A 23,431-nucleotide genomic window follows, 5' to 3' on the forward strand; every position below is an offset into this window, starting at 1 on the left:
GTCGGACACAGAGGGATGCGCGGGGGCACAAGGAAGTACCAGCTGTCCCTGAGGCTCGCCACGTCAGGGCACCCAGGTTTGCAGCAGTGCTGTCCCCAGGCTGGCCCCGTCGGGTGCACCCATGCTTGTCCCCTGCGTCCCCTACTTGAGACAGTCGACTCCACAGTTGCTCACAAGATGCCAGGAGCTGAGGTCCTGCTGGCATCCTTGCCCTGCATCTTTCTGGCAGAGGCCCTGCGAACAGAATGCAGTGCGAAGCTTGTGGATTTTGGTCAATCTAAGGTAAATGCCTATAGGAAGAAGAGTCACGTAAGTTCTTACAAGGCTCTTCAAACGTAGCCGTCTTTCCGAATAGTCGAAGGTCTCTGGGTCTGTGAACTGACTCTTATCTAGAAATTGGTTGAAGGGCCATGTCTCACTTTCATGGTGAATCAAGTCACACCTGCGCTCACAAGACCCAAAACGGGCTTTAGCTCTGCAGACCAAGCAGGAATCTAGTGGGTGGTTCGTCCATTTCAGCCGCAGAGCGACTGGGGGCGGGGCTATTCTGATTACCGTACAGGCCCTTCTGACTGTTAGGGTCACCTTCCTGACGTTGACGCTAAAACGCCTGTATCTTCCCTTTAAGTCAGGGAGCCTGTGAGTTTCCTACTGCTGCTGTAACAATTACCATGAGTTTCGTGGCTTCAAAGGACAGAATGTATTCTCTTACAGTTCTGGAGATCAGAGGTCTGAAATCAGTGTCAGCGGGGCCCCTCCCTCTGGAGGCTCTGGGGGAGAGTCTGTTCCCTGCCTCCTCCGGCTTCTGCTGGCATCCCTAGGCTTGCGACAGCAGCTCCCCGGTCCCCAAGGCCACATCTTCCCATGTCTCTCCTGCTCGGCCTTCATGTCACCTTCTCTTCTGCATGTCTGCGAGGAAAATCTTTTCCTGATTCCCTCTTAAAAGGACACATGATTGCATTTAGGGCTCACACGGACAATCCAGGAGAAGCTCCCCATCTCAAGACCCTTAACTTAGTTGCATCTGCAAAGATCCCCCCTTTCTCCCACATATGGCAATAGTCACAGGTTCCAGAGATGAGAATGTAGCTATCAGTCTACTACAGAGCCCACTTTAATTGCAGTCACTAAAGTCTTTTCAAAGTTTCTGGTGTTTCCTCATCAGTGCATTCTCAATGTTTTGTAGAAAAGAGTATTATTGCCACTCAGTTTAGGCTGCTATTAATCAGCTGAGTAAACAACTAGAACTGATGTTTAAACCACCACACTGTCCATAAATTCAGTCCAACCTGTATTCTTTTCTTTCTTGTTCAGAACCCTACACTCGGAATCCATTCCTACATTTGTTCCCCTCACGTTTGCTGACGTGAAGTAATAAAGTGCTTGTTCTTTTGGTTGGAAGCTGCCTCCTCCAGACATTGACTTTGTTATTGGCTACTTCAGATCTGGAAAAGGCTGTGGCATGGGGGGAGCTTAAGGAAGTCAGCTTCCTTGGTGGGGGGATGGCGTGGAGAATCAGCTGGGTATCTGTGGGTCTGACGTATTCTGCGTCTGCTGAGGCCTGCGGCATACCTTCATTCTGAGACATAGAGTCTCATTCTTTCCAGATTGTTGAACCAACTTTCACACAGACACTTTGTGGCTATTTCAACCCTCTGACTGTAAGGCACCCATTATTTTAGCATGTGCATAGCAAGTCCCAATTCTTACGTTTGACGACTTCAGACATTTTGTTTGCCATTTGACAATGTTCAGTGCTGTTAGGAATTGCTTCTCTTCCCTACAATCTTGAATCCCTCTTACCTTTCACACTGTTCTGTGGCAGCACCAATGCAGTTTCCCCAAACCTGACCCATAATGAACAGTTTATTTCAGGGGACCACAGGTAACTGGCCATTTTCCACCATAGGACATAGGCTGCCAGATTCTCATTCCTCAATATTAGTGGGATTTTTTACTCAGGGCAGTGTAACTTATTTCCCCAAATTTCCTTTCTCCAAATGTCTTTACTGTTGCCTCTAGCCATCTCCCTGTTTATCAGTTTTCTTTTGAAATTCTTGGTTTTAAGCAACAGAAACCAATCCTAGCTGACTTAAGCAGAAAGAGAACTTATTGGGAGCATCTCAAACAGCTCAGAGAATCAGCTGGAAGACTGGAGAATGGGATGGGGCTCAGAAGCCAGAGGTATTCCTCCCAAATAGATCAGTGTACTTGGGGAGAAGATGATTGATAAAATAAGAAGTATCCACATTTCCTGTCCACACCTTACTTCAGCGCATTTCCCAGTGAATTATAATCACCCACTCACTTGTGTGGGTTTCCCTGCCAGCTGGAAAGACTGTTGTCAGCAAAGTCTTGTGCTTTGTGTCTTGAGGGTGTAGCAACAGTCCCTAGCACAAAGTTCACACTCAGACGAGCGTAGTTGAACTGAACGAATGATGAGTAGACCTTGGTGTAGGGCTGTCCTTGGCAAGTGGGAGCTTGTGTCTGTGGTGTGCAGAGGTGGAGAAGCAGCTGTGCCCCTTATTCCTTAGAGGGTAGAACCTGTAATTTACCTCTTAGAAGCAGCACAAGAGGTTTATTGAAATGTGTATTAAATGGAAACGCTAGGCTCCAGGACACCTGGACGACTTAGAATTTTTCTGAATGCTTCTTGTTTAACTAGTCAAAGTTGCAAGACGAAGCACAGCTTTATCGCAGTCTACCAGTCAGTTCGAGATTAGAACCTTGAGCCTTTGGGGTGCTTCTCTGTGGTTATTTTGTAAGTGGAGGTTATGGCTGAAAGCTGGTGTGGCCTCCTGGTCTTACAAGGCAGCATGGTGGAGGGAAGGGGGTCCCTAGAATATCAGTAGTTCTGAGGCAGGGCTTGAGAAGAGCTGAGGCCTGAGCACCACAGCAGCAGGGTTTTCCGCCAAGTCAAAGCTTTCTCATACGTTCAACCCAAAGCAAAGCTGCCAGTTAAGATCAGATTTCACTAAAGTAACAGACACAGTCACTCACACTGCTTTAGTAACAAGACACACCCTGTCCCCCAAAAAGCCCGCGGGAAGGTGGGCTCCAGGGTGAGCTGGTCCAGCAGCTCCAGCACTGCCGACAGGAGCCCACCATCTTCTCACCTCTGCTCTGAGCGCACACTTCAGCTCCATGGGAAGGCTGACTCCCCTTGGGCCTCCTTGGTCACATACAGAACGACAGGGTGAGTTTGCCCTGCCATCCCGTTGGACTCGCACGTCACTTGGCCAGCGCAGCCCCCAGGCACACGCTAGGAGAAGACCGGCCCATGTCTGGGGGCTGCCCTGATCAGACTGGCCTGAGCCACGTGGGCCTGGGGAGGGGTGGGAGGGGTGGAGAGCTGCAGTGGGGGGAGGGGCAGGTTCTGTTCAGTATAAAGAAGGTGACAGTGATGACCCCCCAACTCTTCAGTGGAGAGAACATACTTATTAAGTGTCTGTTACTTTAGATGATAGTTTCTGCCTATAATATCGAATTGCTCCATTTTATGTTTGTGGCAAGAAGATTGTGAAAACAATTCAGTGCTGGATTACTGACAGCCTACTGTATAAAAATTTTTACTTTTTAAAAGTTATTCCTTTGAGGATCTGATGAAAGCTTATATAGACCATTCTACAGAAAAATGTATGATATGCTTATTCATAACATGATACTAATTTAGGGAACCTATGGATGACCACAAGAGTGGCAATGTTACAAGAGCACCCAACACGGATTTCGAGTTAAGAATTCCAGGGGCTTCCCTGGTGGCGCAGTGGTTGAGAATCTGCCTGCTAATGCAGGGGACACAGGTTCGAGCCCTGGTCTGGGAGGATCCCACATGCCGCGGAGCAACTAGGCCCATGAGCCACAACTACTGAGCCTGCGCGTCTGGAGCCTGTGCTCCGCAACAAGAGAGGCCGCGACAGTGAGAGGCCCGCGCACCGCGATGAAGAGTGGCCCCCGCTCGCCACAACTAGAGAAAGCCCTCGCACAGAAACGAAGACCCAACACAACAAAAATTAATTAATTAATTAATAAACTCCTACCCCCAACATCTTCTTTAAAAAAAAAAAAAAAAAAGAATTCCTGATTTAGGGGAACTGGTGAGCTTTTAGGGGTTCCCACTCCTTTTAAGTAAAAGGAAGGGTTTCGAGGCCTGTGAAGTCAGGAACTGGTCTGCTTTGCTCACCACTGAATGCCTGATGCCTAGAAAAGTGCCTGCCACACAGAGGCACGCAGTGACCATTTGACGAATGAATGTGACAATCACTGTGTCTCCAAAGAGCTGTTGTCTGGATGTAAAGAACTTCATAAATGGGAGTATCTACTCCACTTAAGCTAGGACTGCTCAATGGTGACTGTCTCTTCAGTGGGACAGAACTTTATTCTAAAGACAGGTTCATCTGTGTTAAGAAGCACAGGTGCTTTTAAATTCAAGTGACTTTTTTGTGAGGGGGTGGGATTCAGCTGGCCTGTCATAATTTAGTCTGTTTCTCAGTTTCTCTTTCTCACTGATGTTTAGGGCAGATGGAGAAAGTGCTTGAGAAAGAAGTACTGGATTATCCTTTGAATGTGTGTCAGGGGCAGTTTGACTTGCTAGTTCACAGGCCTGACAACATAATCCTTCAGATCTTCTCCTTTCCTGATTTGGATGACATTGGGCAGCTGTCAAAAGCCTGCAAACCATTCCAAAAGGAAGACCTTAAGATAATTTTTACTGGTAAATATTACACAGAATTTCAAAGAGAAAGGGAATGATTTAGAAAATTTTAACTTCATATAATGACAAACATTGGGTTTGTGCAATAATAAAACTTTTTTTTTTTAAACCTATAACCTAAAAAACTGGCTAAGCGACTCTGCTCAAGAGGAAACAGTAGCACAGGAAGAGAGAATGATAAAGTGGTCACATCTGTGAAATGTAAGACAGGGAGGGTCACAAACAAAGCAATTCTAGCAAGAAGAAATATATCATGCTGCATTCCAAGGTAAGTGACATTTTTAAAAAGACACACATTAGAGAGAATGTTGAAAATAGTACTAATATAGTTCCTACTCATGCATAAACTTAAGCAAATACCAAAAACAGGAAAAGAAATTGCATAGGAATTCCTAAGTGCAGACTTTGCCATTGTTCTTCCCTGGGAAACTCAGTAGCAGATTGGTAGAGATCCTTGGGGAAAGAATTAGTTTTCAAATTCCTCATTTCAAATTCAAATGCCTCATTTCAGGCATTTATATACATTTGGTAATTATAAGCTTTGAATCCATTTGGAAAGAGAAGTAAAGAAAATCTATTTTTTGTACATAATCATTGTTCAAAAATTAGAAAGAAAAGAACTAAAAATCATCTTAATCCTACCTTCAGTTGCTATTAAATTTTGGCATATTTCTTATGAGTATTTGTCCTAAAAGCTTGAGTACTTTTAAAGCTATTTCACTGTGAGGTTTAGGTGGTTTCTAGACCAAAATACATACATAAAAATATTCAGGTAGTCAGAAATTCTAGTCATAAAACAATTTGTTATTTGTAAGATAAATATTGGCTTAAAGATAAATTTTCTCATTTAAGAACGAGCAAGTTGCAATATAGGTATTTTGTCTTTTTACTCATTTGAGCATTTATTCAATAAATACTGAGGTCCACCAATTTGGCATAAACAGTAGTAAACATCCCAGTCTCTGCCTTCATGGGCTTGTCATCCAGTGGGTGGGCCGTGGAGGAGTGACGGGGCCATGGGGTGGGGGGTGACGGAGTCTGCGGAGGTTTTACAAAGCAGGATTTAAAATGTGTATCAAAACATAAAAGCTCTACTTCCACAGTGTAGTCTCAATTCTTAGCCACTGTAAACATGTTAGCAATTGGCACACATCTTTCCAAACATTTTCTCTGCAAATGCAAACATCCCGTGAGTCTATAAAGGGTTTGAAGCGCATTCTGCACTTTGGACTTTACCCCACCCTGTGGAGAAGCTGGTGTTAGTGTTGCGCATTGTGGAGCTGTCACTTAGCCACGTCCCAGGAGGAACACCAGGGCTGTTCCAAAAAGAAGGGCATCTAACACCAGAAGGGCTGGTGTGTCTATGCTTTGTAGCAGCAGTTCAATCTGTAGGGTGCAGTGTTAGGAGTTCCAATGCTGGGTGTAAGGATACTTCTATTTTATGTTTTGATAGATAAGGCAATTTAGCTTGAGGAATTTTTTAATAACATAAGAACTAACAAATCTCATTTGAAAGCTGACAGAAATGATCCAAAAGAGGAAGACTTGGGGGTCCAGGAGAGAAGAGCCATTGCTGCAGGCCACCACCATTGGGTTCCTTCCCTTTCAGTCCTTGGGTTTCCTGGGACAGGCCTGTCTCAGCCTGATCAGGCTGCCATAACAAACTACCACAGACTGGGCAGCATAAACTAAGACATTTATTTCTCACAGCTCTGGAGGCTGGAAGTCTAAGATCGAGGTGCTAGCTTACTGGTGCTGGTGGGGGCCTTTCCAGATGGCAGACAGCAGCCTTCTGGCTCTGTGCTCATGTGGCAGAGAGAGCTAGTGAGTTTGGTGTCTTCTTTTATAAGGATACTACTCCTATCGGATCAGGGCCCCATCCTTATGACCTCATTTAGTTGCTTCTTTACTTCAATACGGCCACACTGGGGGCTAAGGGTTCAACAAGTGAATACTGGGGTGGAGGGGGACACAATTCAGCCCATAGCAAGGCCTGAATCCAAATGTCATGGGTTCTACCACCTATTAAGATATCCTAGAAATGCCAGCAGTTTGGTGTCCAAATAGCATCTCCTACATTGGCCCTCACACCCCAAACTGGCATAAGAATCCTCTGTCCAATCAACTGCTCCATTTTTTGACTCAGAAGAGTATGATCCTAGTGATGTAGGAAATGGCTACTCCATGAGCATGTGATGGAGTAATTGTATGTACCCTATAGGCACACTGTGTGTAACCTGTAGGCACACTGCTCGCAACTTGGCACACTGATTTTTCTACCATGATAATAATTTAAATTATTTTACTGAAGAATACCATTCTTTCTATGAGGTAGGCTGCTTATGTTTAAATTGACTAAGACTTTTTAAAAAAATCTCTTTTGTGATATAAGGCTACTTCTGTATTTATTTTTCTTTTAGATGTGTAGCAATGAAGAATTCTGGGAGAGATTTAGAACTTCACAGGATAAACATGCTTTTGATACAAAGAAGATAGGGATAACCATTTACAAGAAACTGCTAGCTTTCCACCAAAATGCAGCCTGGCAGAAATTCACACAAAGAAGACAGACAGCATTTTTCTAAACCTAACTGAAGTGACAAAATTAAAAAATAATGATTAAAACTGAATTTTCATGTAAAAATAACTACGAGTAGACCTTGCCTATAGCTAAGATTGGGTTGAAGCAATTATCTGGTAGATTTAAGTGGGAAAATCTGTTTTTTAAAAAACCTCTTGACTCTGAATAGTGTTCTGAAAATAAACTTCTCTTTTTTCTTTTTCTTTACTGCTATTAATCTATGAACAGATCAAGAGGATCAAATACCTACTTAATTCTCCACTTTAACCTAATACATGTCCTTAATTTTAAAGATAGGAAGAACAGAATAGAAAGCAAATCTGCTTAAAGTATAGATGATTATATGTCTTTTCATCAGAGTTAAGACAGACACAAAAATGAGAATTCAGTGAAAGAGATGGAAGTAAATGATCCTTTCTCATAGTGTGTTGTGAAAAAATTCGCACCCTTGTCCGCGTGGATCTTCCCCATGTGCAGAATTCACTCACCCCACGAGGAATGCGGTTGGGGAAGAAACAGTGGGCTGCTGGGAAGTGGCTGGAGCAGCCACTCTCCTTCCTTGGATTTGCTGGATTTGCTGCAGAAACATCTGCAGGTGTTTCACTGCCTTGGGATTTATGAAATGGGAGACGATTACTCAGTAAGTACTACTATTATTTAGCAAGTAAAAACTTGTTTCCAAAGATGGTAAATGAGATCCTTCAAAGGGCCTATATTTCATGTCAGATTTGAGGAATTACTTCAGTTGGTGTCTATGATTTACTAGCAAAGGCTGAGAGCAATGAAAATCCCAATAGGCAGCTCCTCTCCTTTGTTATGTTCATGTTTAGAATATAATTATTAAAATCACTAAGTAGTTGAATAAAACCAAGGACTGAAATCCAAAATGAGAAACAACAGAAAACATTAAAAGAAAGTTTTGCAGAGGAATTACGAAGAAGTGAAACAGGAGGCCAACCCTCACTCGAGCCCTCAGTCACACGGAGAACTCGGTCCCTCCCCATGACTGTCAGCTGTAATTCCACGCGATGTGTCCACACGAACGGTAATTCTTTCCTTAACATTTTTGCCATTTCTTAGACATATGATAAACTCAAAGTTTTTCTGTAATTGGTAATAAAATCTTCACACATATGTGAACACTGTGCGTGCCCTGCCCAGCCAATCTGAAAGCCTACATTGGGAAGTGTGTACCAATATAAAGAGGTATTACTGTTTTAAAACAGTGGTCTCAAAATGAGTTCTGATAATCCCTGAAGAGGTATCTTAGGCACCTTTCAGAGGGTGTAACTATTCAATACTTTTGTATTTATATATTTTTCAGCTTTATTGATATATGATTGACAGATAAAAAATTGTGATATATTTAAAGTGTACAATGAGATGATTTGATGTATGTACAGTATGAAAGGATTCCCACTAAGTTAATCAATATACGCTCATTGCCTCACATATTTACTTTTTTTTTTTTTGATTAGAATACAAGTTCTACTCAGCAAATTTCAATTATAGAATACAGTGTTATCAACTACAGTCACCATATTATACATTAGATCCTCAGACCTTATTCATCTGATAACTCAACGTTTGTACCCTTTTACCAACCTCTCCCTACTTTCCCCATGCCCCGGTCCCTGGTAGCCACCAATCTACTCTGTTTCTATGAGTTCAACTTTTTTTTTAGGTTCCAAATATAAGTGATACCATGTAGTCTTTGTCTTTCTCTGTCTGGCTTATTCCACTTAGCATAATGCTCTCCAGGTTCATCCATATGGTTGAAAATGGCAGGATTTTCTTCTTCTTTAAGGCTGAATAATATTTTGTTGCATATAGATAGATAGAGATATATCTATAGATATCTATATCTATGTAGATATCTCACATTTTCTTTATTCAGTCATCCATCGATGGACACTTAGGTTGTTTCCATACCTTGGCTATTGTGAATAATACTGCAGCGAACATGGGGATGCAGATGTCTCTTCAATATCGGGATTGTTTCCTTTGGATACACACCCAGAAGTGGGGCTGCAGGATCATACGGCAGTGCTATTTTTAATTTCTTGAGGAACCTCTGTACTGTTTTCCATAGTATGTATCCGTTTACATTCCTCCAACAGTGCACCAGGGCTCCCTTTTCTCCATACCCTCGCCAACACTTATCTCTTGTCTTTTTGACAATAGCCATTCTGGCAGGCATGAGGTGATATCTCGTGGTTTTGATTTGTATTTCCCTGGTAACTAGTGATATTGAGCACCTTTTCATGTACCTGTTGGTCATCTGTATTTCTTCTTTGGCAGTATGTCTGTTCAGGTCCTTTGCCCATTTTTAAACTGGGTATAGCTCTTCCTTGACTTATGGTGGGGTTATATCCCAATTAAGCCATCATAAGTTGAAAATATCATTAAGTCAAAAATGCATTTAATACACCTAATCTACCAAACATCGCAGTTAGCTTAGCCTATCTTAAACATGCTCAGAACACTTACATTAACCTACGGTTGGGCAAAATCATCTAATAAAAAGCTATTTTTAATATGGTATTGAGTATCTCGTGTAATTTACTGAATACTGTACTAAAAGTCAAAGCCAGAATGGTCGTATGGGTACAGAATGGTTGTAAGTGTATAAATGGGTTGTTCAGCCTTGTGATTGCCTGGCTGACTGGGAGTTGCAGCTCACTGACACTGCCCAGCGTCATGAGAGAGTATTGTACTGCGTATTGATAGCTGGGAAAAGATCAAAATTCAAAGTTCCTACTGAATGTATATTGCTTTCACACCATTGTAAACTTAAAAAATCGCAAGTCAAACCATTTTAAGCTGGGGACAGTCTGTAAGTGGTTCGGTTTTTCTTTGCTGTTGTGCTGTATGGGTTACTTGTATATTTAGGGCATTAACCCCTTACCAGACATGTGGTTTGCAAACATTTTCTCCCATTCCATAGGTTGCTTTTTTTTAACCTCTTCTATTGTAATTTATTTTTTATTATTTACTTATTTTTCTTAATTTTTTTCGCTGTGTCGGGTCTTATTTGTGGCACACGGGGTCCTCGTTGTGGTGTGCAGGCTTCTCTCTAGTTGTGGTGCATGGGGTCCAGAGCGCCGTGGGCTCTGTAGTTTGCCACATGCAGGCTCTCTCATTGAGGCACGCGGGCTCAGTAGTTGTGGCACGCAGGCTTAGTTGCCCCACGGCATGTGGGATCTCACTTCCCCAACCAGGGATCGACCCCACGTCCCCTGCATTGGAAGGCAGATTCTTTAACACTGGACAACAAGGGAAGTCCCTGTAATTTATTTTTAAACATCACTTCCTTCACAATTATTTGAAAAGGTGTTTAGTTCAGATATTTTTTTTCAAATTAATTTTTATTGGAGTATAGTTGCTTTACATTGTTGTGTTAGTTTCTGCAGTACAACAAAGTGAATCAGCTATATGTATATATATATCCCCTCTTTTTTGGATTTCCTTCCCATTTAGGTCACCACAGAGCATTTAGTAGAGTTCCCTGTTCTATACAGCAGGTTCTCATTAGTTATCTATTTTATATATATTAGTGTATATATGTCAATCCCAATCTCCCAATTCCTATTTTGTTGATGGTTTCCTTTGCTGTGAAGAAGCTTTTTAGTTCCATGTAGTAGCATTTGTTTATTTTTGCTTTTGTTGCCTTTGCTTTTTGTGTCAAATGCAAAAAATCTTGCCAAGACCAATGTCAAGGAGCTTGCCCCCATGTTTTTTTCTAGGAGTTTTGTGGTTTCAGGTCTCATAGTCAAGTCTTTAACACATTTTCAGTTGCTTTTGTGTATGGTGTAAGAAATTGCTCCGTTTTCATTTGCATGTGGCTGTCCAGTTTTCCCAACACCATTTATTGAAGAGACTATCCTTTCCCAATTGTATTCTTGGCTCCTTTCTTGAACATTAATTGATCATATATGTATGGGTATATTTCAGAGCTCTCTATGCTGTTCCATTGCTCCATGTGTCTGTTTTTCTGCCAATACCATACTGTTTTGATTACTATAGCTTTGTAATATAATTTGAAATCAGGGAACATGATGCCTCCAGCTTTGTTCTACTTTCTCAAGATGGCTTTGGTTATTTGAAGTCCTTTTTGGTCTTCTTTTGGATTTTTTTTTTTTTTTTTGGATACACGGGCCTCTCACTGTGGTGGCCTCTCCTGTTGTGGAGCACAGGCTCCGGACACGCAGGCTCAGTGGCCATGGCTCACGGGCCCAGCCGCTCTGCGGCATGTGGGATCTTCCTGGACCGGGGCACGAACCTGTGTCCCCTGCATCGGCAGGCAGACTCTCAACCACTGTGCCACCAGGGAAGCCCTTTTGGACATTTCAACAATATTAATTCTTCCAACCTATGAACATGGAATGCCTTTCCACTTATTTGTGTTTAATTCTTTTATGAATTTTATAGTTTTCAGTGTATAATCTTTTACCTTCTTGGTTAAATTTATTCCTAAGTATTTAATTCTCTTTGACGCTATTTAAATGGGATTGTTTTCTTAATTTCTCTTTCTGATAGGTGCATTTCTATACACTAACAACAAACTGATTTCTGTATACAGATTTTGTATCCTGCAATTTTACTGTTTCCATTTATTATTTCTAACAGATTTTTTGTGGCATGTTTAGTGTTTTCTGTACATAGTATGTCATCTGCAAACAGAATATTTGACTTATTTTTAATTTGGATGCCTTTTATTTCTTTTTCTTGCCTATTTGCTCTGGCTAGGACTTCCAGTACTATGTTGAAAAAAGTTATGAGAGTGGGCATCCTTGCCTTGTTCCTGATCTTATGGAAAAAACTTGCAGCTTTTCACTGTTGAGTATGATGTTAGCTGTGTGTTTGCATATATGACCTTTAACATGTTTAGGGACCTTCCCTCTATACCCAGTTTCTCAAGAGTTTTTACCATGAAAGGACATTGAATTTTGTCAAATGCTTTCTCTGTATCTATTGAGATGATCATATGAGTTTTATCCATCATTATGTTAATGTGGTGTATCACACATTGACTGATTTGTGTATATTGAGCCATCCTGATATCCCTGGATAAACCACACTTGACATAGTGTATGATCCTCTTAATGTACTGGTCAAATCGGCTTGCTAATATTTTGTTGAGGATTTTTGCATCAATGTTCATCAGGGATATTGGCTTGTGATTTTCTTTTCTTGTAGTGTCTTTGCCTGGCTTTGGTATCAGAGTAATGCTGGTCTCATAAAATGAGTTTGGAAGCATCCTGATCTGTTCTACTTTTTAGAAGAATTTGAGAAGGACTGGTATTAATTCTTCATTAAATGTTTAGTAGATTTCACCAGTGAAGCCATCTGGTCCTGGACTTTTGTTTGTTGGGAAGTTTTTGACTACTGATTCAACCTCCTCCCTAGTAATTGTTTAGATTTTCTACTTCTTCATGATTCAATCTTGGCAGGTTATAGTTTCTAGGAATTTATCCACTTCTTCTAGATTATATAATTTGTCGGTGTATAACTGTCCATAGTTGTTTCTCATGAGCCTCAGTATCTATGTTATCAGTTGTAATGTCTCCTATTTTCATTTCTAATTTTATTTGTCTTGTTTTTTCCCCCTTAGTCTAGCTAAAAGTTTATCAATTTTCTTTATTAAAAAACCCACAAAAACCCAGTTCTCAGTTTTATTGATCTTTAAAAAAATGATTTTTCTTTTTTAGTCTCTACTTCCTTTTTTTCTGGTCTGATCTTTGTGATTTCCTTCTTTCTACTAACTCTGGGCTTAGTTTGTTGTTCTTTCTCTGGTTCCTTGAAGTGTAAAGTTAGGTTGTTTATTTGAGGTCTTTCTTTTTTCTTGATGTAGGCATTTATCACTATAAACTTCCTTCGTAGAACTGCTTTTGCTGCATCTCATAAGTTTTGATGTGTCATGTTCCCATTTTCATTTGTCTCAGATATTTTTTGATTTATCTGACCCATTGGTTTTTCAGAAGCATGTTGTTTAATCTCCACACATTTTTGAATTTTCCAATCTTCTTCTTCTAATTGTTTCTAGTTTCATACCATTGTGGTTGGAAGAGATGCTTGATATGATTTCAATCTTCTTAAATTTATTAAGACTTGTCTTGTGATCTAATATTTGATCTATTTTGGAGAATGTGAATTCTCCTGCTGTTGGTTGACATGTTCTGTTAGGTCCATATGGTCTAATGTGTAGTTTAAGTCCAATGTTTCCTTATTGATTTTCTGTCTGGATGATCAGCCATTGTTGAAAGTGGGTCTTGAAGTCCCCACTATTATCTCATTGCTATCTATTCCTCCCATCATATCTGTTAATATTTGCTTTATATATCTTAGGTGCTCCAATGTTGGGTGCATAAATATTTATAATTGTTAAATCCTCTTGATGAATTAGCTCCTTTATCATTGTATAATGACCTTCTTTGTCTCATTACAATTTTTGACTTAAAGTCTATTTTGTCTGATATAAGCATAGCTAAACCTACTTTCTTTTGGTTTGCATTTGCATGGAATATCTTATTCCATCCCTTCACTTTCAGTCTGTGTGTGCTCTTAAAGCTGAAATGAGTCTCTTTGAAGCAGCATAGAGTTGGATCTTTTTTTTTCCATCCATTCAGCCACTCCTTTTTTCTTTTTCTTTTTTTTAAAATTGATGTAGAGTTGATGTACAATATTACATAAGTTACAGGTGTGCAACATAGTGATTCACAATTTTTAAAGGTTAATATATTCCATTTATAGTTACTATAAAATACTGGTTATATTCCCTGTGTTGTACAATAATACATCCTTGTACGTAAATATTTTGTACATAATAGCTTGTACCTCTTAATCCCCTATTCCTATCTTGCCCTTCCTTCCTGCCCCTCCCCACTGGTAACCACTAATTTGTTCTCTATATCTGCCAGTCTTTCTTTTTTGTTTTATTCACTAGTTTTCTTTTTTAGATTCTACACATAAGTGATGTCATACAGTATTTGTCTTTCTCTGTCTGACTTATTCCACTTAGCATAATGCCCTTGAAGTCCATCCGTGTTGCTGCAAATGGCAAAATTTCATTCTTTTTTATGGCTCAGCAGTATTCCAGTGTGTGTATGTATGTGTGTGTGTATATGTATATCCCTTCTTCTTTATCCATTCTTCTGTTGATGGACACAGGTTGCTTCTGTACATTGGCAATTGTAAATAGTGCTGCTATGAACACTGGGGTGCAAGCATCTTTTTGAATTAGTGGTTTTTTTTTCAGATATATACCCAGGAGTAGAATTGCTGGGTCAAACAGTTCTAGTTTTAGTTTTTTGAGGACCTCCATACTGTTTTACAGAGTGCCTACACCAATTTACATTCCCACCAACAATGTATGAATAGGGTTCCCTTTTCTCCACATCCTCGCCAACATTTGTTATTTGTGTTCTTTTTGGTGATAGCCATTCTGACAGGTGTGAGGTGGTATCTCATTGTGGTTTTGATTTGCATTTCCCTGATGATTAGCGATCTTGAGCATCTTTTCATGTTCCTGTTGGCCATCTGCATTTCCTCTTTGGAAAGATGTCTATTCAGTTCTTCTGCCCATTTTTTAATTGGGTTGTTTGTTTTCTTGATGTTGAGTTGTATGAGATGTTTATATATGTTGGATATTAACCCCTCATTGGTCATATCATTTGCAAATATTTTCTCCCATTCAGTAGATTGTCTTTTCACTTTGTTGATGGTTTCCTTTGCTGTGCAAAAGCTTTTAAGTGTAATTAGGTCCTATTTATTTATTTTTGCTTTTATTGCTCCTTGCTTTAGGAGACAGAGCCACAAAAAGATTGCTACAATTTATGTCAAAGAGTGTTCTGCCTATGTTTTCTTCTAGGAGTTTTATGGTTTCTGGGCTTACCTTTAAGTCTTTAATCCATTTTGAGTTTATTTTTGTATATGGTGTTAGAGAATGTTCTAATTTTACTGCTTTACATGTATCTTTCTGGTTTTGCCAGCATCACTTATTGAAGAGACTGTCTTTTTGCCATTGTATAATCTTGCCTCCTTTTTCGTAGATTAATTGACCATAAGGGCATGGGTTTATTTCTGGGCTCTCTATTCTGTTCCACGGATCTGTGTGTCTGGTTGTTGTGCTGGTACCATACTGTTTTAATTACTATAGCTTTGTAGTATAGTCTGAAGTCAGGGAGCATGATACATCCAGCTCTGTTCTTAAGATTCTTTTGGTTATTTGGGGTCTTTGGTGTTTCCACACAAATTTTAAAATTGTTTTAGTTCTGTGAAAAATGCTGTTGGTATTTTGATAGGGATTGTACTGAACCTGTAGATTGCCTTGGGTTGTATAATCATTTTAACAATATTAATTCTTCCAATCCATGAACACAGTATATCTTTCCATCTGTTTGTGTCATCCTCAATTTATGTGTCTTATAGTTTTCCAAGTACAAGTCTTTTACCTCCTTATATAGGTTTATTCCTAGGTATTTTATTCTTTTTGATGTCATGGTAAGTGGGATTGTTTCCTTAATTTCTCTGACAACTTGTTGTTAGTGTTTAGAAATGCACAGATTTCTGTGTATTAATTTGTATCCTGAAACTTTACTGAATTCATTCATGAACTCTAGTAGTTTTCTGGTGTCGTCCTTAGGGTTTTCTATATATAGTATCATGTCATCTGCAAACAGTGACAGTTTTACTTCTTCCTTTCCAATTTGGGTTCCTTTTATTTCTTTTTCTTGTCTGATTGCTGTGGCTAGGACCTCCAATACTACATTGACTAAAAGAACCACTCTGTCTTTAGACTGGAGAATTTAGTTCATTTACATTTAAAGTAATTATTGATATGAACTTACAATTGCCATTTTGTTAATTGTTTTCTGGCTGTTTTGAAGTTCCTTTCTTCCTCTTTTGCTCTCATGCTTTCTGACTTGATGATTTTCTTTAAAGTTATGTTTTGATTCCTTTCTCTTTATGCCTTGTGTATCTACATCAGGTTTTTGCTTAGTGGTTACCATGAGGCTTACATAAAACATATTAAAACAGTTCACTTTTAGCTGATAACAACTTAACTTCGAAGGCATACAAAAGCTCTATATTTTTACTTCCCCATCCCACATTTTTTTCTTGGTGTCACAATTTGCATCTATTTATATTGTGTAGCCATTACCAAATTATTGTAGTTATAGTTATTTTAAAACTTTTGCCTTTTAACCTTTATACTAGTTATAAGTGATTTACCCACTACCATGACAATATTAGAACATTTTGAATTTAAGTATGTATTTACCTTTGCACCACTGAGTTGTATACTTTCATATGTTTTCCTGTTGGTAATCAGTGGCCTTTTGTTTCAGCTTGAAGAACTCCTATTAACGTTTCTTGTAAGGCTAGTCTAGTGGTGATGAATTCCTTCAGCTTTGTCTGGAAAACTCCTTATTCTCCTTCAATTCTGAAGGACAACTTTGCCGGGTATTCTTGGTTGGTGTTTTCCCACCCTCCCCTCCAGTATGTTGAATATAACATCCCACACCCTTCTGACTTGCAAAGTTCCTGCTGAAAAATCCACTGACAGTCTTGTGACGGTTCCCTTGTGCATAACAAGTTGCTTTTCTCTTGCTGCTTTTAAGATTCTGTCTTCTTTAACTTTTGACAATATAATAATATGTCTCAGTGTGGGTCACTTTGAATCCATCTTATTTGGTATTCTTTAGGCTTCCTGTATCTGGGTGTTTCTTTCCACAGGTTATGGAAGTTTTCAGCCATTATTATTATTTTTTAAATAACGTTTCTACCCCTTTCCCTCCCTATTCTCCTTCTGGGACCCCCTATAATGCACATATTGGTCTTCTTGTGGTATCCTATAAGTCCCTTAAGCTATCTTTACTCTTTTTTTTTTTTCTTTTTGCCCCTCTGACTGGATGAATTCTACTGCCCTACCTTTGAGTTTACTGATCCTTCCCTCCACTCGATTTAGTCTGCTGTTGAACTCCTCTATTGAAATTTTCAGTTTAGTTATTATAAGATTCAGCTCTATGATTTCTGTTTGGTACTTTTTAATATTTTCTATATCTTTGTTGAAATTCATACAGTGCTCCTGCATTGCTCTCCTGACCTCAGTGAGTACCTTTGTGACCATTATTTTGAACTCTACTGGGTAAATCACATATCTCCATTAAGATCAGTTTTGAGATATTTACCTTGTTCTTTTGTTTCAAACATATTCCCCTATTTCTTATTTTCCTTGAGTCTCTGTGTTGGTTTCTGTGCATTAGATAAAACAGCCACCTCTCCCAGTCTGGACAGACTAGTCTCATGTAGGAGATAAACCTTGTCAATCAGCTTGGCCGGAGTATGTGGTTGCCTCTCAAACCTTTATGATTGTCCATGCTACTGTCTTTGTTCTTAGTGGCTTCCAGTAGTGGAAGGTGTGCCAAGACCCATCAATGTCTCAGTCCACTTCCACGCACGTGCAGGCTGATTAGAATCTGGGCTCTCAAGTAGCAACCAGAAGAGTACGCAGTCAAACCCTTCCAAGGAGAATCTGGTAGATGAGCGTTTTTGCCTGCTCCTGTGCGGAGACCTGGGGGGATAGCTGCAGAGAGGGCTCTCATGCACACCTGTCTTGTGGGTCTCATGGACAGAAGCCCCATTGGCTTTCAGAACCAGGTGATTTAAAGGTCCATCCCTCAGATGGGGAGCCTTAAAAGTCGGGGTGCTAGATGTGGCAGCCCTAGCTTTTCTTCAGGAAAAAGCTGGGAACTGGGGGTTCCCTTGCGATTGTATGGTGCTGTGCTGGGGTTTGGGCTTATGGTGAGAGGTTGTCTCCGACTTTCCCACCTGTTTCGATGTGGGTATTGACTCATTTGTCTGGTGTGTAGGAGTCGCTTGGCTAGTTTCTGGATTTTTCTCTGAGGGAACTTCTGTGTGTGTAGCTGTACATTTGGTGTGTCTATGGGAGGAGGGACGTTCAGGAGCCTCCAATGTCACCATCTTGGTCCCTCCCTTGGGTATAATTACTCATTAAGAGACTAAAAGACATTACTCGCCTTTTTACTGTGATCTTCTCACGGGTGTATAGTGGAGTTTTCCAGAGGCTAAAATGATGTGTGTTGATGTTATTACTCTGACAGCTATAAAAAGAACATGTGTTTATGTATTCTTGTGCTTAAACATTTTTGCTTTAATGTTGACTACATTAAACATCAATAGATATAATCTAGCTAATAAACAAAAGTCCTTTGGGGTTGTTAATAATTCTTAAGAACGTAAAGTGTTCCTGAGACCAAAAAGTATAACCACCATTGTTTTAAACCATGAATCTTGAACACTAACCAACTATGGCCCACAGGCCAAATATGGTGTGCTGCCTGTTTTTATATATTAAGTTTTATAGGAACACAGCCCTGCCCATTCATTTTCTATTGTAAATGTATTTTAAGGCTCACTATGATGGCAGAGTTTAATCGTTGTGACAGAGGCCGTATAGCCTATAAAGTCTAAAGTGTTTACTATCTAGCCCTTTTCAGCCAGAGCTGATGCTGCTGGATCACCTGGAACTCACTGAATCCACAGCAAGTTCTTCTCTCCCCTCCCCCACCTTCTGGAGCTCGTAAGTCAAGAACACGAGCACAGCAACGCTTGAAACTGACCTTATGTCTAACAGTCATAGAGGTTTTTTTTAATAATAAATCTCAGTTTTTTATAAACATTTTATATTTTATAAGGAATAGATATAATAAGCGAAATATTCAGATGATTAAAGCTACGTTTTAAAAAGCAGTATTTTGTTATATATAATTCTATATAGGAAAAGTACCATAACTGGAGTTCAAATTCATAGCAACTAAAATTTTTATTTAATAAATGGTTCAAAGCACAGTGCCAAAAGCATTAACATTTAAAAATTTCACTAAAAGGAAAAAATACTGTAGAATGCACAGCTGCAGAAAACTATACTAAGTTATGAAAAAACTGCCTCAGACTGCAAAAAGAAAGACTCCAGATGCCATACCTAATTATTCCTCTCTAAAATAATGCCATTTATGTTATAAAACATGAGCACTCCATCAAAAGACTGGAACTCTTTTCGTTAATTCAGTGGTCGTATTGTTAAAAGGGCAACAATTAAAGCTGTTGGGCTTTATACGGTGTTAAAGTTCCTATCAGAGGGAATGCAGCACGACAGGCTTCAGCTAATCCTTACGACTGAAGGTGCATGAACGACTGAATTACAATGGTTATAAAATGAGAGCTGCTCACTCTCCAGAAACTACAGCTCACAGAAAACCAACAAAAAGCACAATGAGATACAGACCATTGACTTACAAATGTGTAAAACTGAAAGTCCAAGTTATTCCTACACCATGTTTAAAATGCTTCAGAATTCACACTGATACAATACTAGCTTTCTTCTGGTTTTGGTCATACTTTGCTACTTTCTGAAGGAGATTATTTTTCTTCTGCTTTGGCTAAATTACATATACTAGTTTATATCAGAAATGGCCAAATCTATAACTCTGTTCAAAGTTTTAAAAGATCGCTTGAGAATGGTTTCTAGGTATCTCTATGCCACCTTTATAGTTCTAGTTTCTCTATAAGGAGTAGTTTCACCTTGTCGGTTTTATTCCAGGCTAATTTACATGCTTCCGGAAGGAATGCCCTCTCTAATCCACAGAGTGTGGGTGGGAGACCACCCACGTCACCAACATGCACATTGACTCACTCTGCCTCTTCGCTCTTCTCAGCTCCAGCCCCTGGTGAATCTTCCACCTCACCCCTCCTCCCGTCACGGCCCTCCTCAGGGGGTCTTCCATCACATTCACGGGCTCGGATGCCACCTCTGGGCTGGTACAGCTGCAAGCCTGGTCGGTCCTGCCAGGACAGAGGGCGTGTTACTCTTCCAAGGGCCAGCAATACAGGAGGGGGCAACAGGTCTATCTATTTCTAGGGCCTGATAATCCTAATTATCTAAAGAAAATCAGTCTTGAAGCTAAAAATCAGACTTTTTCACGGCACTATCTCAGAAATCAGGCATTGAGATTAAAAAAAAAAAGAGCCACGAAAAAGAAAGACAGTTAATAATAACTTGTAAGTAAAGTTAGTGTCTGGGAAACTGTTACTGCTCAAAGCCAGAACACTCTGTGGAATTAATACAATCACGGCATTCCCTCCTATTTTGAGAGGTGAAAACTCAGACACACTCATCTCAGCCCCTCAAACTCGCCACGCAGGGTGGATGCAAAGTCTGGAACATAATGAGGCATGGTCTCTAGAGATATGGCTTTTTAGAGCTATGACCTGAACAGTCACACACATTTGTAATTAGCAATTTCTGTGTAGCTTATTCCTCAACTGTCCCCTTTATGGAAAATGCTAACCAGCCATCATACTAATCTCTTAGAGGTGGTGGGATAAAAACATTCCTGGATACAGTACATAAAATGAAATGAAACTGCTTCAGGGAATGAGGAAAGCAAAGCCAGGGAAGGACAAAGCGATTCTGCAGGCCAGGACCAGCCTTGGGGAAGCCAGCCAGCTCTGCCGTGGACCCACCCGAGGGAGCCGTCTGCTCATGTGGGCGGAGCAGCAGCCGTAGCCTTCCACGGCCACCAAGGGGCCAGGCAGTGTGACTCGGGTGGGCACGTCCTATGCTGTTTCTCCAGGGCTCACCACTCACCTTTGCCCACTCCTGGGCTGTGTGTGGAGGCCCCACAGTTACCACCATGGGGTTTACCAGAATGTTCTTTTCCTTAATATCAGCCTGGCCAATGAGAAGGGTGGGAAAGGGCTTGGCAGGCCATACAGACCCGAATCCCGTGTAGACAGAGAGACAGGCTTCACACACCACCTCTGCCCGGGGCCAAAAGCACGGCTCTGCTTTCGCAGGGTAATGTCTGTGTGTACAGACGGATTCTAGGAGGACATCGCAGCTCACCTCGTGAGAAAGGAGCTATGACATATAGCACCTTATCGCCACTACAGCACCACAGCTTTAACTGAGCGGAAGAGTCACCTCGGGTTCCCACTCCCAAAGCTGTGCCGATGCCCGTCACTCACTGCTGCTAAATGAAGAGGCAGGTGAGAAACCAGTGCTCGCGTGAACGAACGCAGCAGAAAGCCCTGAGGTTACAGTAACTGCAGAAACCTCTGAGTAGATGGACGGGGCTGGTCAAAGGTGAAGATGAGCAGACTCCCTCTGGCTGGGGCTGGCCTTGCCTTCACTGCAGACACTTTAAAAATCAACATAGCGGGACTTCCCTGGTGGCGCAGTGGTCAAGAATCCGCCTGCCAATGCAAGGGACACTGGTTCGAGCCCTGGTCCGGGAAGATCCCACATGCCGTGGAGCAACTAAGCCCGTGAGCCACAACCACTGAGCCTGCGCGCTAGAGCCCGCGAGCCACTACTGAGCCCGTGCGCCTAGAGCCCACGTTCCGCAACAAGAGAAGCCACAGCAAGGAGAAGCCCGCGCACCGCAACAGAGTAGCCCCCGCTCACTGCAACTACAGAAAGCCCGCGCGCAGCGACAAAGACCCAACGCAGCCAAAAATAAATAAATAGATTTATAAAAAATATAAATAAAGAAATAAAAATCAACATCGCTGATACCCACCACCCCCTGGATGGATCTGTGGGGATTATGCTGAGTGAAAAAGCCAGCCTCAAAAGGTTCCATGCTGTGCTCCCATTTCTACAGCTTCCTGAAATGACAGAATCAGACACAGGACAGAGGGAGGCTGCCAGGGTCAGGGGTGGCGGGGCACGTGGATACGGCCTGCAGCCCTGGCCTCCGTGCCCTCGGCTCACCTGCACGCCAGGCTGTGAGGGCTGGCCAGCACCACGGGGCCGGGCCTGGCAGGGAGATGACCCGTTACAGTGCTCCTCTGCGACGATGTGATCCCAATGCCATGCCGGTTGTGCAGAGCTGGCCTGGGTGTTTACGGCCACCTCATTACCCACTAATAATCAGAACGCTCTTGGAGGGGGATCATCTCCCCCCTCAAACACATCAGAAACACATCTACCTGTGGAATGGTTCTCACAGAAACTGGCAGAAGACCCTCTACACAGCCAAAGCTGCAAGAAAGAGCTCCATGTAACTGGCCTGGACAGAAGGAAAGGCACCGGGTCAGGACCTGTGCCCCGGGGAGATCTGTAAGGAGGAGAAAGTCCTCGTGGGTGGACCCTCACCCCGGGGAGCAGGCAGGCTGAGCAACACCCTGGGCATCCCAGTCCTAGGGTCCCGCACGGAGGAGACGGCCCCCCTGCCTGCTGGGAAATCCGCTGAGACAGACAGAGGTGCTGGAGAAGCTGGGACTCTACTCACAAGGAGTGCCTGTGTGCAGCGTGCTGACAGTCAGGGCGGAGAGAGCTTTGCAGTCACAGCTGCCACCTCTCTGCACTCCAGACCTGAAGGGGTGAACACCCTGGCATGGCTCCCTGCACACCACAGCCTGGCATGAGATCTGGGCAGAGACTCGGCCTAGCAGTGAAGAGACAGACCTGTGTCTCGGGTGGGGTCCAGGTGGGGCGGTAACAGCCATTGTCAGTGTGAGCCCCTGGCTCCGCCCAGTCCACATGGCAGCTTAGTGCTGGATCTGGGGCAGACAGGTCTCACACAGCAGTGCAGCCACCTCAATTCCTGTACCCACAACGTCCCAACCCCCAGCCCCAGCCTACTCCACACCACAGCCTTGCGTGAGATCTGGGATGAACACAACAGAGAAAGGGATGCGACCCCGGGCTGCTTCTGAGCAGAACTGTGGACACCTACACAGGTGACGCCTAGGTCCTCTGTGGCCTCAGCTGCTTCAGCACTCACCTCCTTTGGGGCAGACACTCAAGAGCAACGGAGCCTGATTGAACTCGACCCTCAGGGCTTCTACTCCAACAACTGGGGAGCAGAGCCCCCACCCCCGACAGGGCAGTGACAGCCACGGAGCAGAGAGGAGGCCCCACCTCACAGCCAGCCCAGGCTCTGGATAGTACAACACTGACCACACCCCTATCAAGGGGCTTACGGACAGCACACCCTGAAGAATGACGTGGCTGGTGGGCATACCAAAACCAGCCCTGGCACTAAAAACACTGAATACACACCGTCTGCACAGGGACAGTCCCACATAAAAACACACTTTCAAGA

The 23,431-nt window shown here is 42.0% G+C and overlaps 1 protein-coding gene across 15 annotated transcripts in view; it reads right to left on the reverse strand.

Annotated features, from left to right (window-relative positions):
- Positions 1–23,431, reverse strand: part of UPF3A (UPF3A regulator of nonsense mediated mRNA decay) — a 53,267-nt gene that overhangs the window by 7,526 nt on the left and 22,310 nt on the right. For 6 of the 15 annotated variants that reach the window (XR_007473084.1, XR_007473083.1, XM_049701094.1 and 3 more), the window contains one exon: positions 20,014–20,162. Coding sequence is in view for 10 of the 15 variants with exons in the window: in XM_049701094.1 (XP_049557051.1) it covers positions 20,014–20,162 (149 nt within the window). In the remaining 5 variants the exon portion in view is untranslated. Of the gene's footprint in view, positions 1–4,004; positions 4,671–8,749; positions 18,422–19,959; positions 20,163–21,901; positions 22,772–23,431 lie in introns of those variants that run through there. The other 9 variants (XM_033434955.2, XM_012534389.3, XR_007473082.1 and 6 more) reach the window with 7 other exon arrangements.

Source organism: Orcinus orca, chromosome 18, assembly GCF_937001465.1.
Source record: "Orcinus orca chromosome 18, mOrcOrc1.1, whole genome shotgun sequence".
Lineage (NCBI taxonomy): Eukaryota > Metazoa > Chordata > Mammalia > Artiodactyla > Delphinidae > Orcinus > Orcinus orca.